The 23721-nt window shown below is 47.9% G+C and overlaps 1 protein-coding gene across 1 annotated transcript in view; it reads left to right on the top strand.

Annotated features, from left to right (window-relative positions):
* The window catches only part of E4F1 (E4F transcription factor 1), a 213464-nt gene that overhangs the window by 172954 nt on the left and 16789 nt on the right, over positions 1–23721 (top strand). Inside the window, exon 12 of the mRNA XM_078664834.1 lies at positions 9423–9583. Within this exon, the coding sequence (XP_078520960.1) occupies positions 9423–9583 (161 nt within the window). The remainder of the gene's footprint in view (positions 1–9422; positions 9584–23721) is intronic.

The following is a 23721-nucleotide window of genomic DNA, read 5'->3' as shown; positions in this document are numbered from 1 at the left end:
GAGCGTTTCACAGGCCTGTCACAGATGAGAAATGCTATCAAAACGAAATCCTACAAAGCAATATACTACTGGCCGGCAGCAATTCATACCCGGACAATGTCGGGACGGGCTGCTAGTAATTTCATATTCCCGTACTACATGCACCGGTGCTGTAGGAAACTAGGTTTTTGTTATAGTGCTCCCCAATTTTTGCCTGGTGTTGGATGCAACGCTAACTGAAGAGTACTGAGTTACTGCTAATCAGGTCCCCAGTACCAGTGTTCTTTTCCTAAAAATTTACATTTGTTTCCCACAATTGGCCATACCTTTAGCACCCTGAAAGTCCGAAGTATATCGCCCCCGCTGGTACCTAGGGTCTGAGGTACTGAAGAAGGGCCCCAAGGGCTGCAGCAAGTATTGAGCCCCCCCAAGGGAACCCTCACAACTCATGCCGGGCTGCTATCCCAGGCTTCGTGTTTTGGTGCAGGCAAAAGTGATAACACAGCCTGATCCACATCCCTGTGTGCTAGGCCGCCCTACCACTGCACCTAGTACTTGTTACCCCTCCTAAAGCAGGCCTTACAGCCCTAAGGCTGGGTGCTTGTTATTACATGTGAGGGCATACATGCATGAGCAGATATTCCCCTGTGCTAGTCAGTTCCATTACTGCCAGTGCAAGTGGACTTGGAAGCCATTTTATAACATGTGCTGTACACTGGTTAAAACAAGGTTCGAGGCATGTGGGCTGCTGAATTCATATCTATAGCATAGATCGCCGCCTAGTGTTGGGTCCGGGTGATTGCACATTGTTGTCCTGGAAGAGTCTTCGAAGTATCACGAGATAGGTGGCTCCTCCCTTGGACTACAGTGCACATGGGCATCGACTCCATCCCCAGATTGTTTTTTTTCCGCCATTGGGTTCGGATGTATATTCGACATCTCCAGTTCGGAATCGGAATAGACTATTCTTAAGGCCTGAAGGCCTTTTTTCTATACCGTCGGTATTGTTTTGCGGTCGGTGCCCAGCTCTGTTCCGACTCGGTTCCTGAGTCGGATGTCCAGAGGAGTAGCGTGGCTCTTCGGTCCTCGAGGCCCAGTCGACGCAGCAAGACTTTCGACGACACATCATGGAACGGAGTCCGTTCAAGAAATGTCCCGTGTGCGGATCTAAGTACCCACACATCGACGTCCACCCCGTGTGCAACAAGTGCCTGTCGCCGGACCACGATGAAGCCAGCTGTATGGCTTGTTCCAGATTTCGATCGAAGAAGACGATTGGACTTCGGCGCGTGGCGCGCCAGGAGGCCCGGCAATCTGCCCCGGCACCGGTGGACATCTTCGACAGAGAAGAAGCAGACGAACAGGGCGTTCATTTGCAGATTTCCCCTCCGGCGGAGGAGATCGACTACGAATACGACGCAGACGTCGAAGTGGTCGAGGACGAAGTCGTCGACGAGGTAGGAGACGACAATGAGGCCTACGGGGCCATCGGAGATAGCTCATGTGAAGAGCTAAGCCCCGAGCGAACAATTACTGAGGCTCAGGTCGAGGGATCGCCACACGGCCTTACCCAAGACCTTCCACCCCAATCCACGGCCTCGCCTACGGGCCCGGCTACGGACACTTCTGCAGAGCCTACCTTGGTGAAAATGAAACCAAAACCTTCGGTGTTGACTAAAACGAAACCAATACAGACGTCATCGACACAAAAGACGTCTGTCACTATGGCCGCCTCCTCGTCTTCACACACGTCGGGGCAGCCGAAACCGAAGAAGGCCGTCGACCAAGGGCGCCGAGCCAAAGTCGGGCAAAGGTGCAGAGTCCAAGTCGGTCAAGAACGTCGAGCCAAAATCGGCCAAGGGCGTCGATCCGAAGGCTGGGGCCCAGCGCCCGGTTCTCAAGTGTACCGACAAGTCGACGTCGACGCCAAAAGCAGTCGGCGCGGAAAAAGGGCATGGTGTGCCGAAGGGGCCTGATCCTGTGCCTCGGCCGGATAAAAACAAGGCATCGACGCTCAAGTCTTCACTCGCAGGTGGACCGAAAACGTCTGTCGGGTTGACGAAACCGTCCGCTTCCTTTACGAAGCAGGTGTCGGACTCTCTACAGCGCATCAGGAACAAGGATTCCGTGGCCGCACCGAAGGATGCCTCCACACCGAAGCCGGCTGCTGCGACGCCAAAGTCTTCGACACCAATCCTGTTCACATTGCCGCCGAAGGTAGCGCCAAAAGCCTTCGCACCACGGTCGGTCGCCGAAGCGCCCGTCCACGGGTCTACGGCGTCGAAGCCTTCTCAGCTGCTTGGGAGCTTGAAACCTCGACAGCCCTTGGTGGAGGAGCAGTCGCAACACTTTATCGACGCCGACACAGGGAAACTAACTCTCTGCAACCCAGCCTTTGGAGTCATACACCATTCCTTTGAAGCGCAAGAAGCCTGCTGTGGACTCCCCTGTTCTAGTGGAGGCTCTTGCTCCGCAAACTCCAAGAGTGGCTACACCCTCACCCACCTACTCAGATGTAGAGGGTGGAGGTGGTGAGGACGAGGAGTATAACTTTCCTGCCAACACTGATCCTGAGGATCACCAAGACTCATGGGCAGATGCAAGTGACCCAGTGGATCAGCATACTGCACAGGACCCTCAGGTCTACAATGTCAAGCCCTCTCCTACTGAGGATTCAGCTGCATTTAATGCTCTAACTGAGAGGGCAGCTAAAAACCACGACGTGGAGCTCCACGCTGACCCTATCGAAGTGGACTTCCTATTTGAGAGAAAACTGTCAAGACTCTCCCCATGCTAAAGGGGGTTCTGAAACATGCCGCAGACATTTTTAAGGAACCCACACGCGCCAGGGTGATCAACCCTAGGATTGAGAAAAAATACAAGCTGGCACCTGGCGACCCTACCTACATCAAGGGCCAGTTGCCGTTGGACTCTCTGGTAGTTTCTAATGCCCGGAAGAGGGCGAACTCCCAGACCACTGGTGATGCTCCTCCCCCAGACAAGGAATCTAAAGTGCTGGAGGCATCAGGGAAGAGGGTGGCGGCTCAAGCAGCCAATATCTGGCGTATTTCTAATACCCAAGCACTTCTAGCCAGATATGACAGGGCACACTATGACACGCTAGAGACCCTGTTACAACATCTTCCAGACCAGTACAAGGAGGCAGCTGAGATGCTTATTCAGGAAGGGAAGCTTATCTCCAACGCTTCTATTAAATGTGCCCTGGACGTGGCAGACACCGCGGACAGAGCCATTAACACCAGTGTCATGTTGAGACATCAGGCCTGGCTCAGAATCTCCGGTTTCAAGCCGGAGATACAAACCACCATCCTCAATCAGCCAGTCAACCCTGATAGGTTATTTGGTCCAGAGGTGGATACCACCTTAGAAAAGATCAAGAAGGATATAGAGACTGCCAAATCTATGGGGGCTCTACAGTCCCAGCATTTTCGGAGCAGTAATTTTCGTCGCTCAGGCAATAGGGGTGTTTCCAGAGGCCAGATGTCCCAGCAAATGCAATACAATAAGGGTGGGGCGCAGTCCTCTTACACCAAGCAGAGTAGAGGCGGCTATCGGGGCAACAGCACCAAGGGCAGAGGTAGAGGAAACAACAACTCCCGCTCCTCCGCCACCAACAAACAGTGACGCCCTGTCACTGCCCCCCGACCATACTACACCTGTCGGGGGGAGACTCCAGCAGTTCCTGCCAGTCTGGAAATCCATCACCACAGACAGGTGGGTCAGAAAGCTTATCCAATACGGTTATTGTCTGGAGTTAACATCCACTCCACCCAACATGCCACCAAAACACCGTCTTATGTCCACAGAGCATTTGCACTTATTGCAGCAGGAGGTACTCGTCATGCTGCAAAAAGGGGCAATCGAGCTCGTGCCGGTGGAGGAAGAAGGCACGGGAGTGTACTCCCTGTACTTCTTAATCCCAAAGAAGGACTGGTCCCTCAGACCCATTCTGGACCTCAGACCGCTGAATCGGTTCATTCTGTCAGAACACTTTCATATGCTCACACTGCAGCAGGTTCTCCCGCTGCTCAATCAGGGAGACTTCCTCGCAACCTTGGATCTCAAGGATGCCTATTTCCACATTCCACTGCATCCATCACACAGAAAATACATCAGGTTCACCATTCAGGGTCGGCATTATCAGTTCAAGGTCCTCCCTTTCGGGGTGACCACGGCGCCCAGGGTGTTCACGAAATGCCTGGCGACAGTGGCGGCGCATCTCAGGAGGCAGAACGTTCACGTTTACCCTTATCTGGACGACTGGCTTGTCCAAGCAAAGTCGGCCCAGCAATGCGCCACCAACATGTCCCACACCATTCACCTTCTTCACAATCTGGGATTCTCACTAAATTACCCGAAGTCGCACCTGCAGCCAGCCCATGTACGGCAGTACCTGGGCGTGACTATAAATACTCTGGCAGCCACGGCTCAACCAAATCCTGTGAGGATCGACAGCATTCAGTCACTGATCCAAAGGTTCAGACCGCAACACTCGCTTCCAGCAAGAGTGTTCATGCAGTTGATAGGCATGATGGCCTCCTGCATCTTCATAGTCCCGCACGCGAGGCTACATATGCGTCCGCTCCAAGAATGCTTGGCTCATCAGTGGACTCCGGCTCAAGGACAGTTGAACGACCTAGTGTTGGTGACCGGTCGGGCATACAACTCTCTGCATTGGTGGAATCCACACAACCTTTGCAAGGGCCGACCGTTCCAAGAGCCTGTGCCGCAGATTATCCTGACAACAGACGCATCTCTCCAGGGTTGGGGAGCTCGTGTACTCCACTACACGGTGCAGGGACTATGGACTACGCAGCAGAAGAAGATGCACATCAACTACCTAGAACTGATGGCGATCTTCATGGCATTGAAGTCATTCAAAGTACATCTCTGCAACAAAGTCGTGTTGATCCGGACGGACAACATGACAGCCATGTACTACATTCAGAAGCAGGGAGGGACACACTCTCCACAGTTGTCTCATCTGGCTCAGAGCATGTGGAAGTGGGCCATTCAGAGGAACGTCTTCCTCATGGCGGAACACCTTCCGGGCAAGGACAATCAGATGGTGGATCTGCTCAGCAGACACAGCCATCAAATGCACGAGTGGGAGATACACCCATCAGTACTCCGCCCGTACTTCCAACAATGGGGTCATCCGGAGATAGACCTGTTTGCCACAAGGGAAAACGCAAAATGCCAAAGCTTTGCCGCCAGGTTCCCTCACCCACAGTCGCAGGGCAATGCGATATGGATGAACTGGTCAGGCAGATTTGCGTACACTTTTCCCCCAGCACCTCTCATACCGCTGGTGGCACGAAAGCTAAAGCAACACTCGATGACACTCATCCTAGTTCCTCCAACGTGGGCACGCCAACCATGGTACACCACATTTCTAGAACTATCCGTGGTACCGCATCAAAGGCTGCACCTCACACCCAGGCTTTGGACGCAGAACCGTGGCGACATTCAGCATCCAGATCCGCAACAGCTCAACCTGGCGATCTGGCTCCTGAAGTCTTAGAGTTTGGCTACCTTGACTTGCCTCCTGAATGCATGGATATCATACGGGAGGCAAGAAAGTCCACCACCAGAGCTTGCTATGCAGCAAAATGGAAGCGGTTTGTCATTTACTGTACTGAGCACAACATCAACCCGCTAGATGCATCCACTCCCAACATCATCAGTTATTTGTTACATCTTTACAAATGCAATCTAGCATATGCTTCCATTCGGATACACTTATCCGCCATAGCGGCTTATCTCCAAAACAGGCAGCACCTCTCCGTTTTCAGAGTGCCTGCCATTAAAGCCTTCCTAGAAGGGCTGAAGCGGGTCATCCCTCCCAGGACCCCGCCAGCTCCTGTATGGAACCTCAATGTGGTCCTCACCAGGTTGATGGGCCCACCTTTTGAGCCTCTACACTCCGGTGCGATTCAGTTCTTAACGTGGAAAGTGGCTTTTCTCATTGCCATTACGTCTCTACGACGTGTTAGTGAGCTACAGGCGCTCACTGTACAAAAGCCATTCATTCAAATTCACTCCAACAGGGTGGTGCTGCGCACTAACCCTAGATTTCTTCCTAAAGTGGTTTCGCAGTTTCATGTCAATCAGACCATTGAACTGCCAGCGTTCTTTCAAAACCCAGAGACAGTAGCCGAAAGAATGCTCCACACTCTTGATGTCAAACGTGCTTTGATGTACTACATCGATAGAACCAAGCACTTTAGGAAGACACAACAACTCTTTGTTGCCTTTTCAGCCCAGCACAAAGGCAACCCCATTTCAAAAAGCAGGTATAGCCAGGTGGATCGTTAAGTGTATTCAGATTTGCTATCACAAGGCTAAGCGCACTTTAACGGTCCCCCCCCCCAGAGCCCACTCCACCCGCAAGTTGGGGGCCTCCGTGGCTTTCCTTGGTAATATCCCTTTGGAAGATATTTGTAGAGCAGCCACACGGTCTACACCACACACATTTACTAAACACTACTGCGTAGATGTGCACTCCAAGCAGCAAGCAGCTGTAGGGCAGGCTGTTCTTAAGACACTTTTTCAGACGTCTGCAGCTGGCACAGGCGGCCGCCGTTAATGGAGGGACTGCTATTTTTTCTATGCTATAGATATGAATTGAGCAGCCCACATGCCTCGAACTGAATATGCTACTTACCAGTATGCATCTGTTCTTGGCATGTAGGGCTGCTGACATTCATATCGCCCACCCTCCTCCCCGGCGCCTGTAGCGGCTGCAGAATTTACACTCACTCTTAGCATGGTCATCGCTCACACTGTTACACTCCATCTTCGCCACAATGGCTAAAAACAATCTGGGGATGGAGTCGATGCCCATGCGCACTGTAGTCCAAGGGAGGAGCCACCTATCTCGTGATACTTCGAAGACTCTTCCAGGACAACAATGTGCAATCATCCGGACCCAACACTAGGCGGCGATCTATGCTATAGATATGAATGTCAGCAGCCCTACATGCCAAGAACAGATGCATACTGGTAAGTAGCATATTCATTCCCTAGCTACGTGATGGCTTAGCTGAATATAGGGATGCTTGATATCAAACATCTCAAATTCATAAACCTACACGGATTCCAGCGTTAGATTTACCAATACATGCACATAAGGGGCACCATAGATGTGCTCCCTCAAAACCCAGCCTCTGGTGTGTTTACTGACTGGTTTCTGCCAGCTTGCCACCTGAGACACTGTTCTTACCTCCTAAGGTGAGAGCATTTTGCTCGGAGGAGACCTAGAACAGCCTGTCCGAAAAGAGGGTGTCACACCCCTTCCCACAAGATGACCTACTAATTAGCCCTCCTAGGACAGGAAGCTTCAAAGAGCTGCCGCCTCTGAAATGCGACTCTGGCTCCCCTCACAGGATAGGGAGCTGACCTCCTTTGTCAAGAGCCCCTTTAGTACCTGGACTAGTGGGAATATTAGCTAGTCAGGTAGGCTTGCCACCCACAGGTTAGTACCACTCCCAAGGTGTGGTAAACTGAGGTGTACATGACTTTTCAGAAGTAGCCATCTTTGTGATGGCATACTTGGGAATTCTGGGACAGTTATGCCTACTTCCAACAGAAAGTGGTCATATAGGGGGCGTAGTGACCCCAAGGGTCACTAGCCCATTGGCTACTACTCTACACTTCTCGAATGCCCCCTAAATTCAGTATTTAGGAAAGCCCCTGCCACCAGAACAACATCCTGCCAACCTGAAAGACAATAAAGGATGAGAATAGTCGCATCCTGCAAGAACAGAGGATACTGCAACTGACTTGGCGCCAACCCTGCCTGCCTTCACCCATTGCACCAAAAGTCAACTGTCCTGCAGCTGCTGAGTCCTCTAAGTCCAGGAAACCTGCTAACACTTCACCCAGGAACCAAGACCTCCCGAGAAGCAGCTGACCTGCTTCTCTGCATCTTGCAGGCATTCAAAGACCCGTGGAAATACTCCCTGAACATAAACACGCCTGTAGACACCACTGCACTCGTCGCTGCAAGCCCGAGTTGTAGTAGACCAGCTGTGTCAGCATGGTCCCCCATCCCTCCAGAGACAGTCGCATGTGGTAACACCTCTCATGGAGTCCCCAATGTCTCCTGCAGCCTCTGTACCAGGCCCCCTTCTACGGCAACTGCTCTCAATAAGAAAACCCATCTCCTACAGGCAACTCTTCAGCAGTCACCCCTGGGCTGTGGAGAAGAGGACCAACAGTGTCCCTACGTCCCTGAGCATCGTAAGGCCTGAGCCCCTCTGTTGGTTTAGTCCAACTAGCCACCCAGGTGAAGTCTGCAGCATCTTTCTGTCACGACCATTCTCAGTAGATTAACATTGGGCACCCACGCTGTTCTGAACTTCTGCACCTGGCCGCCCTAGTGCTGCTGCAGTTGGTGCTCTGCTGGTGCTGCCTTGGACCTTGCCCACCCCCCTCCTTAACTCCTGGAGAAGTGTTCCATAAGTAGTTGTACTATATCTGGATGCCGCATTACCTTTTCCCCCTATAGGGTAACATTGCAGTCTCCCAGAAATTGCACGGTTGACATTTTAACCTAAAAAGAATGAATATTTAGAAATGTACTTACCTGAGCGACATATAGAAAGATACTTGCTATTTTTATAATTTGGTGTGGATCTCCTCCTCGAGTCTCATTTGGTGACCATTGTGTGTATTTTCAGATGTCCTGCACTCTTCTGTGATAAGCCTAAAGCTGCTCAACCACACTACCCCCTAACTGAATACCTTGGGATTGCAATGACAATCTCACTGTCCACTCATAAGGGAACCCCCTTGACTCTTTACGCTATACATCTGATTTTTATATATCAGATAGTGAGCCAGCTTCTATGAAAGTTCGAATACCAGAGTAAGAAAACAAGTTACTTACCTGTAACTTTGGTTCTCCAGTATTGGTAACTTTCATAGATTCCCATGCGCCCACTCTCCTCCCCTGGGAAAACTCAGCCTTTGGCATCTTCAGTTATATTGTTACACAATGGCTATGAAAATCTGAGGCTCTCTCAGGAAGGTTCTATTGGGTGAGGCTGTTCTGATTGGCTGTTCGTTTTATTTGGTCTCTTTTACAAAAAAGAGATGGATATGCTACAAAATGAGATGAGGCCTAGGCCTTATTCTTTTTTTTTTGTACCTATCTCTATGGTATTTTTTATTTACCGGGACTCCCATCTCAACGACGGTGAATGATACAAACAATGGGAGTCTATGAAAGTTACCAATACTGGAGAACCAAAGTTGCAGGTAAGTAACTTTGTTTTCATAGCCTACATGATGGGATTTATTTGCTGAATACTCAACATCACATCTGGTTTAAATAGATTTACTTTTTCAAACTAGGCTTGCCTAAACGTTTTGGTGTTTAACATTTTGTCCACATGGACCTCATAATATATTCCTAGGTGGCTGTCTACTTGCACTTAAAGATGTAGAAGAAGTACTGGTGTCTGAAGAAAATCAGTCCTCTGACAGCATGGCAGAAACGCTTGTCTCTGAGGATCCTAATACAGTTCTGGTGGAGTTTTCCTCTGTTGTGGCGGATACTCAGGAGTACATTATAGAGGTAAAGTGCTTCAAGGAATTGCAAACCCATTTCTCATTCTTTTCAAACACTTTCTGCCTGTTAGAATTGCTAAATAACTCTGTGACCTGAGATGTTTTGCTTGCTCACTCTTAAAAAATGTGCACCAGTGGCCAAGGGAGTGCAGGGTTTCTTGATTTGCCTACCAATGGACCTAAACATGGGGGTGCTAGTGGTATTGATGTGCTTGACTAAATCAGACTAAATTCCTTGGAAGGTAATAGTTTTTTAGTTTGTGCTACACTAGACCATGCTGTCTACAACCTTCAAACATGATTTTGTTTGAGAGAAAGCAGGAAGCCTCCAGACGTTCACTCATGGGGAGAGGCACTTTATGAGTTTTACAGCGTGAATCTTTTCTGGATTCACATGCTGTGCGTTATTCCGTCATCTAGTGGTTGGTGGAATTCACCCCAAAAACCTTTGTCCTTCTACTCTTTTTTTTTTTTTGTCAGTGGGTGTTGACATACCTCCATTTGGTGTCCCTCTGGAAGCTCCCACCTTTGATCGCCATAATTTTTTTCCCCACCTTTGGGAGTGGATCCGTGCAGAAGGCTCCAACAATAAGAAGGAACAAGTTGCAGAAAATAAAGAAAGATTAGTCGAAGGTCTACTGGAGTGAAAAAGACATCAGAAGAAGGCACCGAAGAAGCTCTGGGGGCAGAACCAGGTATCCTCCGCTACAGTTCTGGAGAATGTACGTGCAGGGGGCTCTGTGTACATGGTGATGGAGGAGACACCATTCCAGTTTTGTAAAAACTGTCCCGATAAGTTTGCCAAGGTGGGCCGGCACCCGATGTGCAACCTCTGTCTGTAGGTAGATCACCGTAGTGAAAATTGCAATGCCTGTTCAGCGTTCACCCGAAAGACTCTGAGGGTAAGACAGTAACCGAGAACAGCCCAACATACCATGCAGGGCCAACATCCCGCTCCATCTCTGCGAGACTTGTACCTTTCCAGCGATGATTCGGAAAATGTCACCGAAGGTCCAGAAGGGGATACGGAGGAAGACATCCAGATCGTGGATGCTGACCAAAGGGACAAAAACACTTCTCAAACAGAGGTCAGACACTCACATCACCCGTGAAGATCTTAACCGAGTCAAGAACATCTGACTCTAAATCTTCAAAGGCAGCATTGGCTTCGAAGCACTCGACTCCCGCAAGCATGACCAGACGGAAAAGTACCCTCAGATCCTTTGAAAAGGACACCCCAACGGTAAAGGCCCCTGCAAAATCCATGACAAAGGATGATCGAGGAAAAGACGCATCAACGTTGAAACAGTAGCAGTCAAAACAGAACAACATGGTTCGCAGAACACATTGTCTTCGAAGGACTCTCCATTGTCAAAGAGAAAGCATGATAATCTCGACATCCAACTGAAGACAGTCGAGACTGAGAAGAAGAGAGGGCTGGAAGTCGAAATGGCCAGTCTTCTACAAAAAAAGAAAGACTTAAACAAAAGTCTCAAACAGTTTTGTATCCCAAATAGGTCTTTGACATTGAAAGATCATAGTGACAGATGCCTTGAGGAAATGGATCCACCTTTAACTCCTGAACTTCAAGAAGATCAATAACAAAACACCTTCTATGAGGAAGAGAGAGAACACATCTTCCAGGGTTCTGAGGCTTCAGAATACTATAAGACAAAAATGGCAAGATCTGGAAATAGACTCACCAGAAGAAGGTGTAGACACATCCTTCAAGGCCATCACTACCTGATGATGATAGGATTTATAACCAGGTTATAAAGAAGGCCGCAGATAGCTATGGGGTGGAAAGACAACAATCATGTTTTCTGCTAGAAACTCCTGTCCACACAATCAAGGAAGCATTTTTTACCTATGCTCCCAAGTGTTTTTAGATCCTAGAGAGCAGCCATTTAAAAAACCAGCAATATGGCTGTCACTTCTAGGGCAGAGAAGTATAAATACTCTTCTAAGGATCAAAACTATATAAAGGGAACAGTTCCAGCAGATTCAATAATATCTACTGCTAGGAAGAGAGCTAACGTCCCAAGCACAATGGGACCTCCTCCAGATAAGGAGAATTAGAGGATGGTCTTTATGGGATGAAAAGTTGAAAAGAGTGCTCTGCAAACCAGTGGCAATTTCCAAAGCACTACTTGATCGTCACGCCGACCAGCATTGGGAGGAAATAGGTGAATTAATGAGACCTATCCCAGAGCAGTACCCAAAGAGGCCATCACACTTGGTTGAGGGTGGCAAAAACATCGGCAGTATCTGCTTTGGATGCAGCAGAAACATCAAGCAGACAAATGGTGATAGGCATTACTGCACAACACCATGTCTGATTAAGAATTTAAGGTTTCAAATCTAAAGTACAAGCTAACGTATGAAATTCACCATTCATGGACATCTTTTCCAGCAGTTTCTCATGAACATACAGATTGTTCTTGTGATGTCTCAATTACACTCAGACAAAAACCCTGCTCCTTCTTTGCAGGAATTTAATCAGGTCTCTCCAGAAACGATCTCGCACATACTTTCCCCCATCAATTCAGGATCTCCCGATGACCCGTGCCCTCCGCCCACTCTCAAATTGTTCCCTGACATTATAGGCACCAACCTATCTGAGATTTTCAATCTGATGTTTAAAACCAGCATATTTCCCTCTATTTGGGGAAAAAAACAGTCATCAAGCCAATTATTAAAAAGAGCAATCTGGATCCATCAGATGTCACCAGTTACAGACCTATAGCTTGTCTCCCATTTCCAGCTAAGATCTTTGAAAAGGTCATGAATGCCCAGTTATCAGACTTCATTGACCAAAACAATTGCCTGGATGAATCTCAGTTCGGATTCAGAAGGGAACATGGCACCGAAACTGCTCTTATCAAGGCCTCGGATGAAATCAGGAAAATAGTAGATGGAGGCGGGGCTGCAGTCCTGATACTGTTGGATCTCTCTGTGGCTTTCGACCGGTCGATCATGTGACTGATCGACCGTGTCGCGGACGTTGGGATCTCCCACAGGGCTTATTGGCACAGTCTTCTAGCCCATATTTAGACACCCGCGTCCCGACCTGGGCCGATTCACCCCTCTTTAGGCGACCTGGTTATTCTGTGCTTTCACAGAATCACCATATCGATGCCGAACTTAGTGTGGACACCCGATCGGCACCAGAGACTGTTCCGCTTGTGCCTCTTTCCGCTCCAAGAAGACTATCCGGGACCAAAGAGCGAGGCGAACAATGGCCTGATCTTCATCTTCCATTCCGGATGACATCTTTGAGGAAGGCGTCAACTTTCCAGAACAATACGACGTCGACAGCAATTCCGAGGCAGAAGACTGCGAAGTCGAGGACAAAACTCCAGCACAGCGGGTCGTAAGTAAGACCGTCGACCCGACCCTTCCTCGACACACCCAAAGAAGGCCCCAGTCACACCCTCGGGCTCAGGTGCACAACGACACACTGCTTCTACTGCCCCACCTTCGGGCCGTGCTAAGAAGCTAATGAAGCCTTCAGGCGACTCTGCTCGAGTCGGCCTTCGCACGTTGCCGGCGCACACTTACCGGCACCGAAAAAGACGACCTCACCGGCCACGCCGACATCCAAACCACCGGCGCCGAAACATACCACTACTTCTTCGGCATCGAAACCCAGGTCGGAACCAAGCAAAGCCGCTTCGGATTCGAAAAAAACACCGGAACCGAAAAAAACATCGGATCAAAAAAACATACCGGAACCGAAAAAACCCTTGAAATCGAAAAAAGTTTCGGAGCCGAAAAAGACTCCTGCTTCTCCGGTTAAAGACATTGCTAAAAAGCCAAAACATGGGGGGGGGTAACATGCCTTATCCAGCTACTCCTACAGGATCACCTGACCCGTGGGATGATTATAACACCCCAGATGTCCCAAATGTCCCTCAGGATGACATATACCCCTCAAGGCCTTCCCCACCAGAAGACACTATGGGTTTCAATCAATTAATTCACAGGGCTGCGCAATATCATGGGGTAGACATGCATACAGACCCTGTAGATGAAGACTTTTTAATGGATAACTTTGATAGTGCACAAAGGTCCTCATCCATTTTACCAATTCTTAAAGGAGTGATTAAGCATGCTCCTGATGTCTTCAAAGACCCAGTCAGAACTCGGGTCATTAACCCTCGCATAGAGAAAAATTATAAAGCTGCTCCCTCAGACCCAGCATATATTATAGGTCCTGTACCACTAGACTCACTTGTAGTTTCCAATGCACGTAAGAGAGCAAACTCACACACATCAGGGGAAGCTCCACCACCAGATAAAGAGCCTAGCTACTTGACGCATCAGGGAAAAGAACAGCGTCTCAAGCAGCAAACATGTGGTATATCGCCAATACACAGGCATTATCAGCCAGATACGACAAGGCACATTATGACGAATTAGAATAATTAATGAGGCACCTCCCTGATAAGTACAAAGATAGAGCAAATGAACTAATCCAAGAGGCGAAAAACATCACAAATACCTCTATTCGGTGTGCACTGGATGCAGCAGATACTGCCTCTAGGGCAGTTAACACCAGCGTCCTATTACGTAGACATGCCTGGCTACGCATATCAGGGTTCAAACCTGAAATACAAAGTGCCATTCTTAATCAACCCTTTGATGAGCAACACCTATTCGGACTGAACGTAGATGTATCACTGGTAAAAATGAGAGGATACAGATACCGCCAAATCTATGGGAGCCCTGCAGTTGCAGGCTCCCAGACATTCATTTTGTAGCTCATCCTATCGAGGTGCCACCAGGGGATACTCTTCGGACACAGCTTCTACCTCGTACATAGCCCTACACAGTCCACTTACAGCAAGGGCTATCAAAGGGGTGGTTACAGGGGTAACAATAACCAAGGCAGAGGTAAAAATAACAACTCCCGCTCTGCCTCTACCCCTGCCCAATGACTCCCTTCCCCTTCCCCCGTCCCGTTCCACTCCTGTCAGGGGAAGACTTCAACAATACCTACCAGCCTGGGAAAACCTCATATCAGACCGTTGGGTGCTCCAAATAATTCAGTCAAGTTACTGTCTAGAACTAACATCCACCCCACCAAACATACCACCCAAGCAACGTCCAATGTCACAAGAACATTTAACACTACTCAGACAGGAGGTAATATCCCTCCTGCAGAAAAATGCAATAGAAATAGTTCCAGAGCATCAGAAAAACAAAGGAGTATACTCACTATATTTCCTAATACCAAAGAAGGACGGCTCTTTAAGACCCATCCTAGACCTCAGGCCTCTAAACATTTACATACAGTCGGACCATTTTCACATGGTCACACTTCCACTTCTGGTACTAAACGACTTCCTGGTCATCCTAGATCTCAAGGACGCCTACTTCCATAGTCCCATCGTCATAGCGCACAGAAAATATCTCAGATTTGTGCTAGACGGGCAGCACTACCAGTTCAAAGTGCTCCCAATCCGGAGTCACAACAGCGCCAAGGGTGTTTACCAAATGCCTAGCAGTAGTAGCAGCACACTTAAGAAGACATCATATTCATGTCTTCCCATATCTAGACGACTGGCTCATGAAAGCCAGCTCATACAGCTAGTGTGTACAACACACTCACGCTACTATTTCAACTGCTTCACGACTTGGGATTCACAGTAAATCACACCAAATCGCATCTGCAACCCTCGCACATACAACAGTATCTCAGAGCTACAATAAACCCCCAACTAACACTAGCTTATCCCTCTCCAGCCAGGATAACAAGTGTACAAACTCTCCTAACAAAATTCAAACCGCAACACTCGCTACCAGCTCGAGTGTTCATGCAGCCCATAGGAATGATGGCATCTTGCATATTTGTAGTACCTCACGCAAGACTGCAAATGCGTCCACTTCAAGAGTGCCGAGCACGCAATGGAACCAGGCTCAAGGTCAACTAACAGACCTAGTGTTGGTAGACGGTTGGACTCCTCGTTCTCTGCAATGGTGGAACACCAAAACCTTTCCAAAGGGCGACTGTTTCTAGAGCCAGTTGCTAGCTGTGTTTTTAGCCCTAAAAGCATTTCAAATGCAAGTGTCAGGCAAAGCTGTCTTAGTCCGCACAGACAATATGACAGCGATGTACTACATAAACAAACAAGTGGGAACACACTCTCTGCAGCTCTCTGTTAGCACAGCAAATATGGAGATGGGCTATACCGCTAAAGATCTTCTTCTTAGCCCAACACGTCCCAGGAGTACCAAACACTATGGCAGATCTGCTAAGTCGACAAACACTGTACAAAAGGGGTGGTGATGGAAGGAGCATCTGAATCAATCAAACACTCACACCCAGTCAACAGATCTGGGTTTAATCCATCACCGTTCTTTAGCCCTCTCTACCACCCCAGTTCAGACATAGCCATATGCAAATCGGTCTGACCCTGTGCCTCATGGGAACAGTCCAGCCCGAACTGCCAAGCCATGCCTTCCCTGGACCGGAAACAAGCTTCCTAGGACCGGTTTCTGGCATTACAGCCATCTTCAGCCAGGCTTGCTTGAATCCAGTGGCAAAGTGAGCAAGGGACTCGCGTCTGAGCATACCCTGCCAACTTATGGCGAACAAAGCGGTACAAAAGGGGGTGGTGATGGAAGGAGCATCTGAATCAATCAAACACTCACACCCAGTCAACAGATCTGGGTTTAATCCATCACCGTTCTTTAGCCCACTCTGCCACCCCAGTTCAGACACGGCCATATGCAAATCAGTCTGACCCTTGCATATGGCCATGTCTGAACTGGGGTGGCAGAGTGGGCTAAAGAACGGTGATGGATTAAGCCCACATCTGTTGACTGGGTGTGAGTGTTTGATTGGTTCAGATGCTCCGTCAATCACCACCCCCTTTTGCACCAAGTCGACAAACACAGCAGATCCACGAGTGGGAACTTCATCCGCAAGTTCTTCACCCGTTCTTTCAAATGTGGGGACAACCTCAGATAGACCTCTTTGCCACCCACAAAAAGGCAAAGTGCCCAAGCTTTGCTACCGGATACCCACACCCATTGTCCAAAGGCAATGCGATATGGATGAACTGGTCAAAACTATTTGTGTACGCTTTTCCTCCTCTCCCACTACTTCCGTTAGTGGTACGCAAACTACAACAACATTTCCTGATGCTCATTCTAGTTGCTCCAACTTGGGCCAGACAACCGTGGTACACCACGCTGTTGCAGATGTCTGTAGTACCACACCTATTAACACAGAACCATGGAGAGATCAGACATCCGGACCCAGCTCAGCTCAACCTAGCGATCTGGCTCCTGAGGTCATAGAGTTTGGATACCTCAACCTTCCTCCAGAATGCATGAACATTATTAAAGAAGCTAGACGTCCCACGACTAGAGCATTTTATGCTGCTAAGTGGAAACGCTTTGTCATATACTGCCAAAACAACCAAATAAATCCCTTAGACGTGTCTATTCAACACATCATAGGATAGCTATTACACCTTCAAAAGTATAATTCAGCCTATACGTCTATCAGACTACACCTTGCTGCCAATGCAGCATACTTACAAAATAGACCACATCTATCTCTTTTTAGAGTACCAGCTAAAAAAGCTTTCATGGAAGGACTCAAAAGAATAATTCCTCCCAGAACGCCACCAGCACCAGTGTGGAACTTGAACATTGTTCTTACAAGATTAATGGGTCCTCCCTTTGAACCATTACATAAATGTGAATTGCAATTCCTAAACTTGAAAGTAGCTTTCCTAGTAGCAATTACTTCTCTCAGATGGGTTATTGAACTACAAGCATACCATTCAAGAACCTTTTTTGCAAATGCATCATAACAAAGTGGTTCTTCGTACTAATCCTAAATTCCTTCCTAAACTCATTTCACCATTCCATCTAAACCAATCAGTTGAGCTGCCCGTATTTTTCTCGCAGCCTCAAACAGTCTCAGAAAGAGCTCTGCACACCTTAGATGTCAAAAGAGCATTACTGTACTATATCGAAAAGACACAAACTTTTCGTAAAACAAAACAACTTTTTGTGTCTTTTTTCACCACCACATAAAGGCAACCCCATATCAAAATCAGGGATCGCCAGATGGATTGTTAAATGCATACAAATATGTTACCAGAAAGCCGAACGTACGTTAACAATTCCTCCAAAAGCCCATTCAACAAGAAAGATAGGGGCTTCAATGGCATTCTTGGGGAACATTCCCCTAGATGACATATGCAGAGCAGCTACATGGCTTACACCGCACACATTCACAAAGCATTACTGTGTAGATGTGCAAACTAAACAACAAGCCACTGTGGGCCAGGCTGTACTAAAAACACTTGTTTCAAACAACTGCAACAGATACTGGTGGTCGCTGCTAGGTGTGGGTACTGTTATACAATCTATGCATAGTGTGTAATCTGCAGCTCATATGCCTCGAATGGAAAATGCTACTTACCAGTATGCATCTGTTCTTGGCATGTAGAGCTGCAGAGTTATACACGCCCACCCGGATACCTTTATCTGTTCCAGTATTAATTTAATTAGATACAAATCAAATGGACATCACTACCTATTGTACAGCTCCATCACTTCCCTAATGGAGAAAAACAATCTGGGGATGGAGCCGATGCCCATGCGCAGTATCATCCAAAGGAGGAGTCACCTATCGACTTCCAAAGACTTTTCTACTACAAAACAAACTGCAAACATCCGGGCCCAACACTACGTGGCCATCTATGCATAGTGTGTAACTCTGCAGCTCTACATGCCAAGAACAGATGCATACTGGTAAGTAGCATTTTCTTTAGGTCCGAGATACCCATGGGTATTTGTGCGCTCAATAATTCTCATAAATAAAGTATTCAGGAGTGCAGTTGACGAAACTAAATCGGTTGGAAAAGAACAACGAAACAGCGACGTCAATTGGGGCTTCACAGTTCAGAGGCAATATGCATTGGGGGGCAGTACCCTCACGAAGACCCAGAGAAAGTGACCTGTTCCATCCAGGAATATCATATCAGATGTACTAACAGTCATATCAGGGAAGTAGTCGGGCAAGTCAACAACTGCCGTAAAACTGGCAGTACCAACAGGGACGACAGTCCTGTTGCAGACGCCCACCCGGAAGAGGATAACCACAAAGGGGAGTGACCCCTGGCAAATAAGTGACTTGTCAAACAACACTCGTCAAACATCCTAGCGTGAAGCTGTAAGAGTACAGACACACAAAAGAACAAACATAGCACTTCAAGAACTTCTACATTCAACAACAGTAAGAAGCAGAAAAACAAATTTCTTCCAGGAGTGGAGGAAAATCATCACAGACAAGTGGGTTTCAAGCGCAATACAATTCGGATGTTGCATAAAATTAGAGAAGACTCCTCAATGTTTCTGGTTCCAGCGCCGGGAAACCCTTTGTGGGTAGCTGTCGCACTCAACAAGCTCAATAAATAAATAAATGCAGAGGACTAAAGAAAAAAAGTACATTTGAAGTAGGAAACCTCTCATTTACTCAAGGAGGTTGAAGGAATGCTTTCAAAGCATTAGTACCATGATTAGAAAGACACAAGGGAAATTACTATACATATTTCCTTATACCAAAGATAGATGGGTCACTCAGACCAATTGTAGACTTGAGGTTTTTAAACAAATTTATAAAAACACAAAGATGCAAAATGACGACCCTGCAAGAGGTAATACCTCAACTACAAAAAAGGGACAGTAGTGCAATCAAGTGAGATACAGCTGTACTGGAAGGGGCAAGCTCTGACAGTGAGAATGGTGGGGAAACGACTATGAAGGATGGCTTCAGGCATCCTGTTACCAAACCCAAGACTTCACATGAGACCACTTCAGGAATGGCTAGAAAACCTATGGTGTAGGAAGCTGGCTGTGTATATGATATACCACTAGGTGATTATACCACGCACAGAGTCTAGAGATTCCCTCAGAATCGTACAGGGCTCAATGCAAACCCAAAGTTCCTTATTTGTGGTAGTGTGGGCGAGCAGTCTTAGACCTAACACAGAGGAGTGTAAGACATTTGTTGTGCACACAAATATGACACACAACTCAACTAGTAGATCCACACCAATTTAATAAAAATAAGCTTTGCTCAAGATTTATTTTTGTAGACCAAGATCTTCGCAAAATTGTAAGTCCGTTTTTAAATAGAAATTCTTTTTAACTTCAAAAGTGCAATTTTCAGTCTTTGCATTGTTAACCTGTGCAGGAAAACAGTAATGCAGTTTTGCAGGTAAGTAGCCTACTTACAGTGCCAGTGTTCGGGTTTCAGGGTCCGCAGCGGGTAAGGTTCAGGTAAGCGCGGACACTACACCAACAGCAGCACAGAGTCAGCTGGGTACAGAGGTTAAAATTGAAGGTCATGCTCAATGTTACCCAATGGAGACTGTGGGGGCGTGAAGACGCGCTGCTTGCAGGCTAGTAAAGTGGCTGCTGGGGTCCAGCTTCGGAGGTTCAAACAAGCACATTTGGGGGCACAAGGTAGCACCAAATATAAACCACCAACCGCACAGGTGCGGCTGGGTTCAGGTACAAACCGTGTCAGGCGTCCAATGCAGAGAATTTTGTATTCGAAAACAGGCTGCAAGCCTCGAACTGGAGGCTGCACAAGGGACACCAGCGACAGCAGAGGTAAGGTGCTGTAGGTCGTAGGGACACAGTCGGTCGAGCTCCTCAAGGCCTAGGGGCATCGGGTGCAGGGGTGTCCTTTGATGCCGGTTTTCTCTAACTGGAGCTTCTGTGCAGGCATCATTCTGCAGTTCAGGAGGGGGTCAGCCAACGCTGAACGTGGACTCGGGATCACTGTGAAACCTTGTCTGAATCGGTGGGCCACCTGGACACACGCCGAAGGTGTCTGGTGCAGAGTGGTCAGGTGGTCAGGTATCGCAGAGTCCTTTGTGTTGGTTTCTTGTCGACTGAGCCCCTGTATTCGAGAGTTTGGTCTTTTTCAAAGGTAGACCGTCCTCACAGGGGTTGTGGAGGTCGCTGGTTGCAGGCAGGTGTTCTCTTCGCAGGGTGTTTTAAGCAGCAGACCGGTCGGTATGGTTGGGGCTAAGTCAGTAGGAGCTGACAGTCTTCTCTGCATGGAGGCGTCTTTTTCCTTTTTTTTCTTCGGTCGGCAGGAACTAGTTTCAGGGTCTGGGAGAGCTAATGAAATACTAGATTTAGGGGCATTACAGGGGAGTAGCAGGTAGGGACCAATGGGTCCCTTACCTGGGGTGGTTACAGCCACTATTATATCACCCTCCTGTGGTGGGGGGAAGGGGGAGGCATATCTTTATCCCAGATTGGATAAGTCCAACCATCTTCAAGGTGGTGGTCCCTGAAAAATCTTTTACTTCGCCTCCTCCACCTAAGGGGTGGAGTTGGTGAAGATGGGTACACCTCCTATTCTGACTTAGTTTTACAGCTGGTTCTCCTGCTTAAAATAGGGGTTTGAACCGGGGGTGCTGCCCCCAGCCACTAGCAGCAGAGGCTGGGGGCCACCTTGCAAAGGTGGCAGGCCTTTGAATCCTCCCTCTGGAGCACTGCGCCCATCCTGGGGGAGGAGGTGTGACACCTCCGCGGGAGGAGTTGTGACACCTCCGCCCAGGATGTGCTTTGCTTCTGGTCCCAGAGAGCAGGGGCTCTCAACCCAAGGACCACACCATGGTTGGTAGGTTTTCATGGGCACCTCTGATGTGCCCTCTGAGTACACATAGCAATAAATCCCACACTGTGGGTATTTGAGAGGAGTCGTTTGGTACTAAACACTCCTGTGTTCAGGAAAGCTGTCATGGTGCTGTGGAACTTTAGTTGTTGTTTCCAGCCCACGTACTCTCTATGGCTTTCCTGGCACCCACAATATTAAGGAATAGACGTCAATATTTTCGGAGCATATCTGCTCATGCAGATATGCCCACACCTGACATATAGTGAACCCTGCCTTAGGGCTGTGAAAACCTGCTAGAGGGGTGACTTACCTATATCTTAAGAAGTGCTGGATGGCATGGCACACAGGCAGTGATCTGCTCATGCAGATATGCCCACACCGGACATATAGTGAACCCTTATTATTATTATTATTATTATTATTATGCATTCTTATATAGCGCTCGATTACCCGTAGGCATCTCGGCGCTTGCCTTGGGAACCCGTCCTGGCTTCCCCAAGGTGAAAGCCAGGCATCCCGCCGCGGGGGGGGCCGTAGTGGAGATTAAGCAGCCTAATGCCCAGAGCTGCAGAGTGTGAACCTGTGATTTGAGTAGGCACCGAAACGAGAATTATCGAGTCCGTGGATATTTGGGCTCAAGACCCTGCCGCGTCGGGAATTGAACCCTGGTCCCGGGTCTGACCTCTGCTTCAGGTCTGCCTCCTCTAACCAGTGAGCCACACTTCTCCACCTGCCTTAGGGCTGTGAAAACCTGCTAGAGGGGTGACTTACCTATATCTTAAGAAGTGCTGGATGGCATGGCACACAGGCAGTGTGCCGTTTTTGTCTGCACCAGCACATGCATGCTGCAGTGGCTGTCTGCATGGCCAAGGTAAGGGGTCCCTAGGGGACCCTCTTCAGTCCCAAGGCCCTAGGTAGCCAGGTACCATTTACTAAGGACGTTCAGTGGGCCTGAAGGGCTAATTGTGGAACAGTTTTCGGAAGAAGCACTGGCACAGGAAACCTGGTTGTGATGGACCCTGTGCATTACTATCTGAACCACATCACTTTACAGGCAAAAAGTGGAGGGCTAATCATGTCAAGAGGCACTTTCTCACAAATGGTCACAGGCGACAGGGAGTTGGGAAGTTCTAGTGGTTGTCACGCAAAGGATAGAGGACGAGATAGTGGCGGAACAGCCACATATAAAACAAGGAAGAACATTTACACAACCAACTCCAACTGTGACCATATCAGACGCATCACAGATGGGTTGGGGAACCCACATGAACAATCTCAAAGTAAGGGGAGTCTGGAAAGACCAGGATTCAGTACAAACCATCAAGATGCTGGAACTAAAAACAGGATTCCTAGCATTAAAATCCTTTCAAAAAGAGCTCTGGGGAAAATCTGTATTGATCTAAATAGACAACACAACTACCGTGCGTTACATAAACAGGGAGGTACATTGTCTTTACCGCTGTCAAGATTAGCACAAAAATGTGGAACAGGGCTATTTAAAGGAAGATGGAGGTCTTAGCTGTCCACCTACCAGGGAAGGACAATATTGAGGCATACAGACTGATCATACAAGCTCGGGGTCTCCCAAATGGGAACTGAATCAAACAGGAGTCACAAAATATTTTCACCAATAGGGAACACCAGAAATAGATCTGTTTGCAGCACCCCAGACAACATTGCTACCAGTCTTTGGGAAATGCACTTCCGATAGATTGGTTTGAGAAATTTGCATTCACAACACTATTTTGTAAATATTCAAATGAACAACGCGGCACAAGTAGGAGAAAAGGCCTTCCAACTAGAAGTTTTAGACCTGCTTCATACGCTCACCCACATTACTCGTAAATCAGTGCATACTACTGCGTGAAGAAAATAATGGTTTAAAAAATTTGACTTGCAACAGTTGTATTGTGGCTAGAAACTTTAAAGATTCACATGGTACTCATAGCCAACAAACCAATATCATGTTCTTGCCTCAGACTAGTCATGCCATTTGTTTCCTTTTCCCAATCATAGCTTGGCAAACTCATTAGTCCAGTCAATGTCTGGACTACTAGAATGATGCCTATTAAGGCCCCCATAAATATCTTTGTATCCCATTAAAAAAAATAAAGAATATTCTCATCAGAGCAGTATTCAAGCTCAGAAATGTGATTGTCGTGGACTTTTTCTGTCACTTACACTAGCTCCATATCAGACAGCATTTTGTCATTAAATCTGCCTCTTATTTTAAAAATCCTCCACAATTCTGCCCCTAAATTCCTAGTCAACAAGTGCAAAATCTATGCCCCTCCTAGTTCCTCCAGTAAGACAAATTTTGAAATGCCTCATATAAAATTTCAGAAATGTCGGGCAGGTCCTTCAAACTGCAAGGAGCAAAGCTGAATAACAGCATCTGCCACACAGTTTTATCTCTGTGTTTTCTATTAAATATAGGAAAACCCAGAGAACCTGGCTTTTCAACCAATCAACACTGCAAG

This window comes from Lissotriton helveticus, chromosome 10 (assembly GCF_964261635.1).
Source record: "Lissotriton helveticus chromosome 10, aLisHel1.1, whole genome shotgun sequence".
NCBI classification, from domain to species: Eukaryota; Metazoa; Chordata; class Amphibia; order Caudata; family Salamandridae; genus Lissotriton; species Lissotriton helveticus.
Note: the sequence above shows the minus strand (reverse complement) of the source record. Positions and strands in the feature narration are given on the sequence as shown.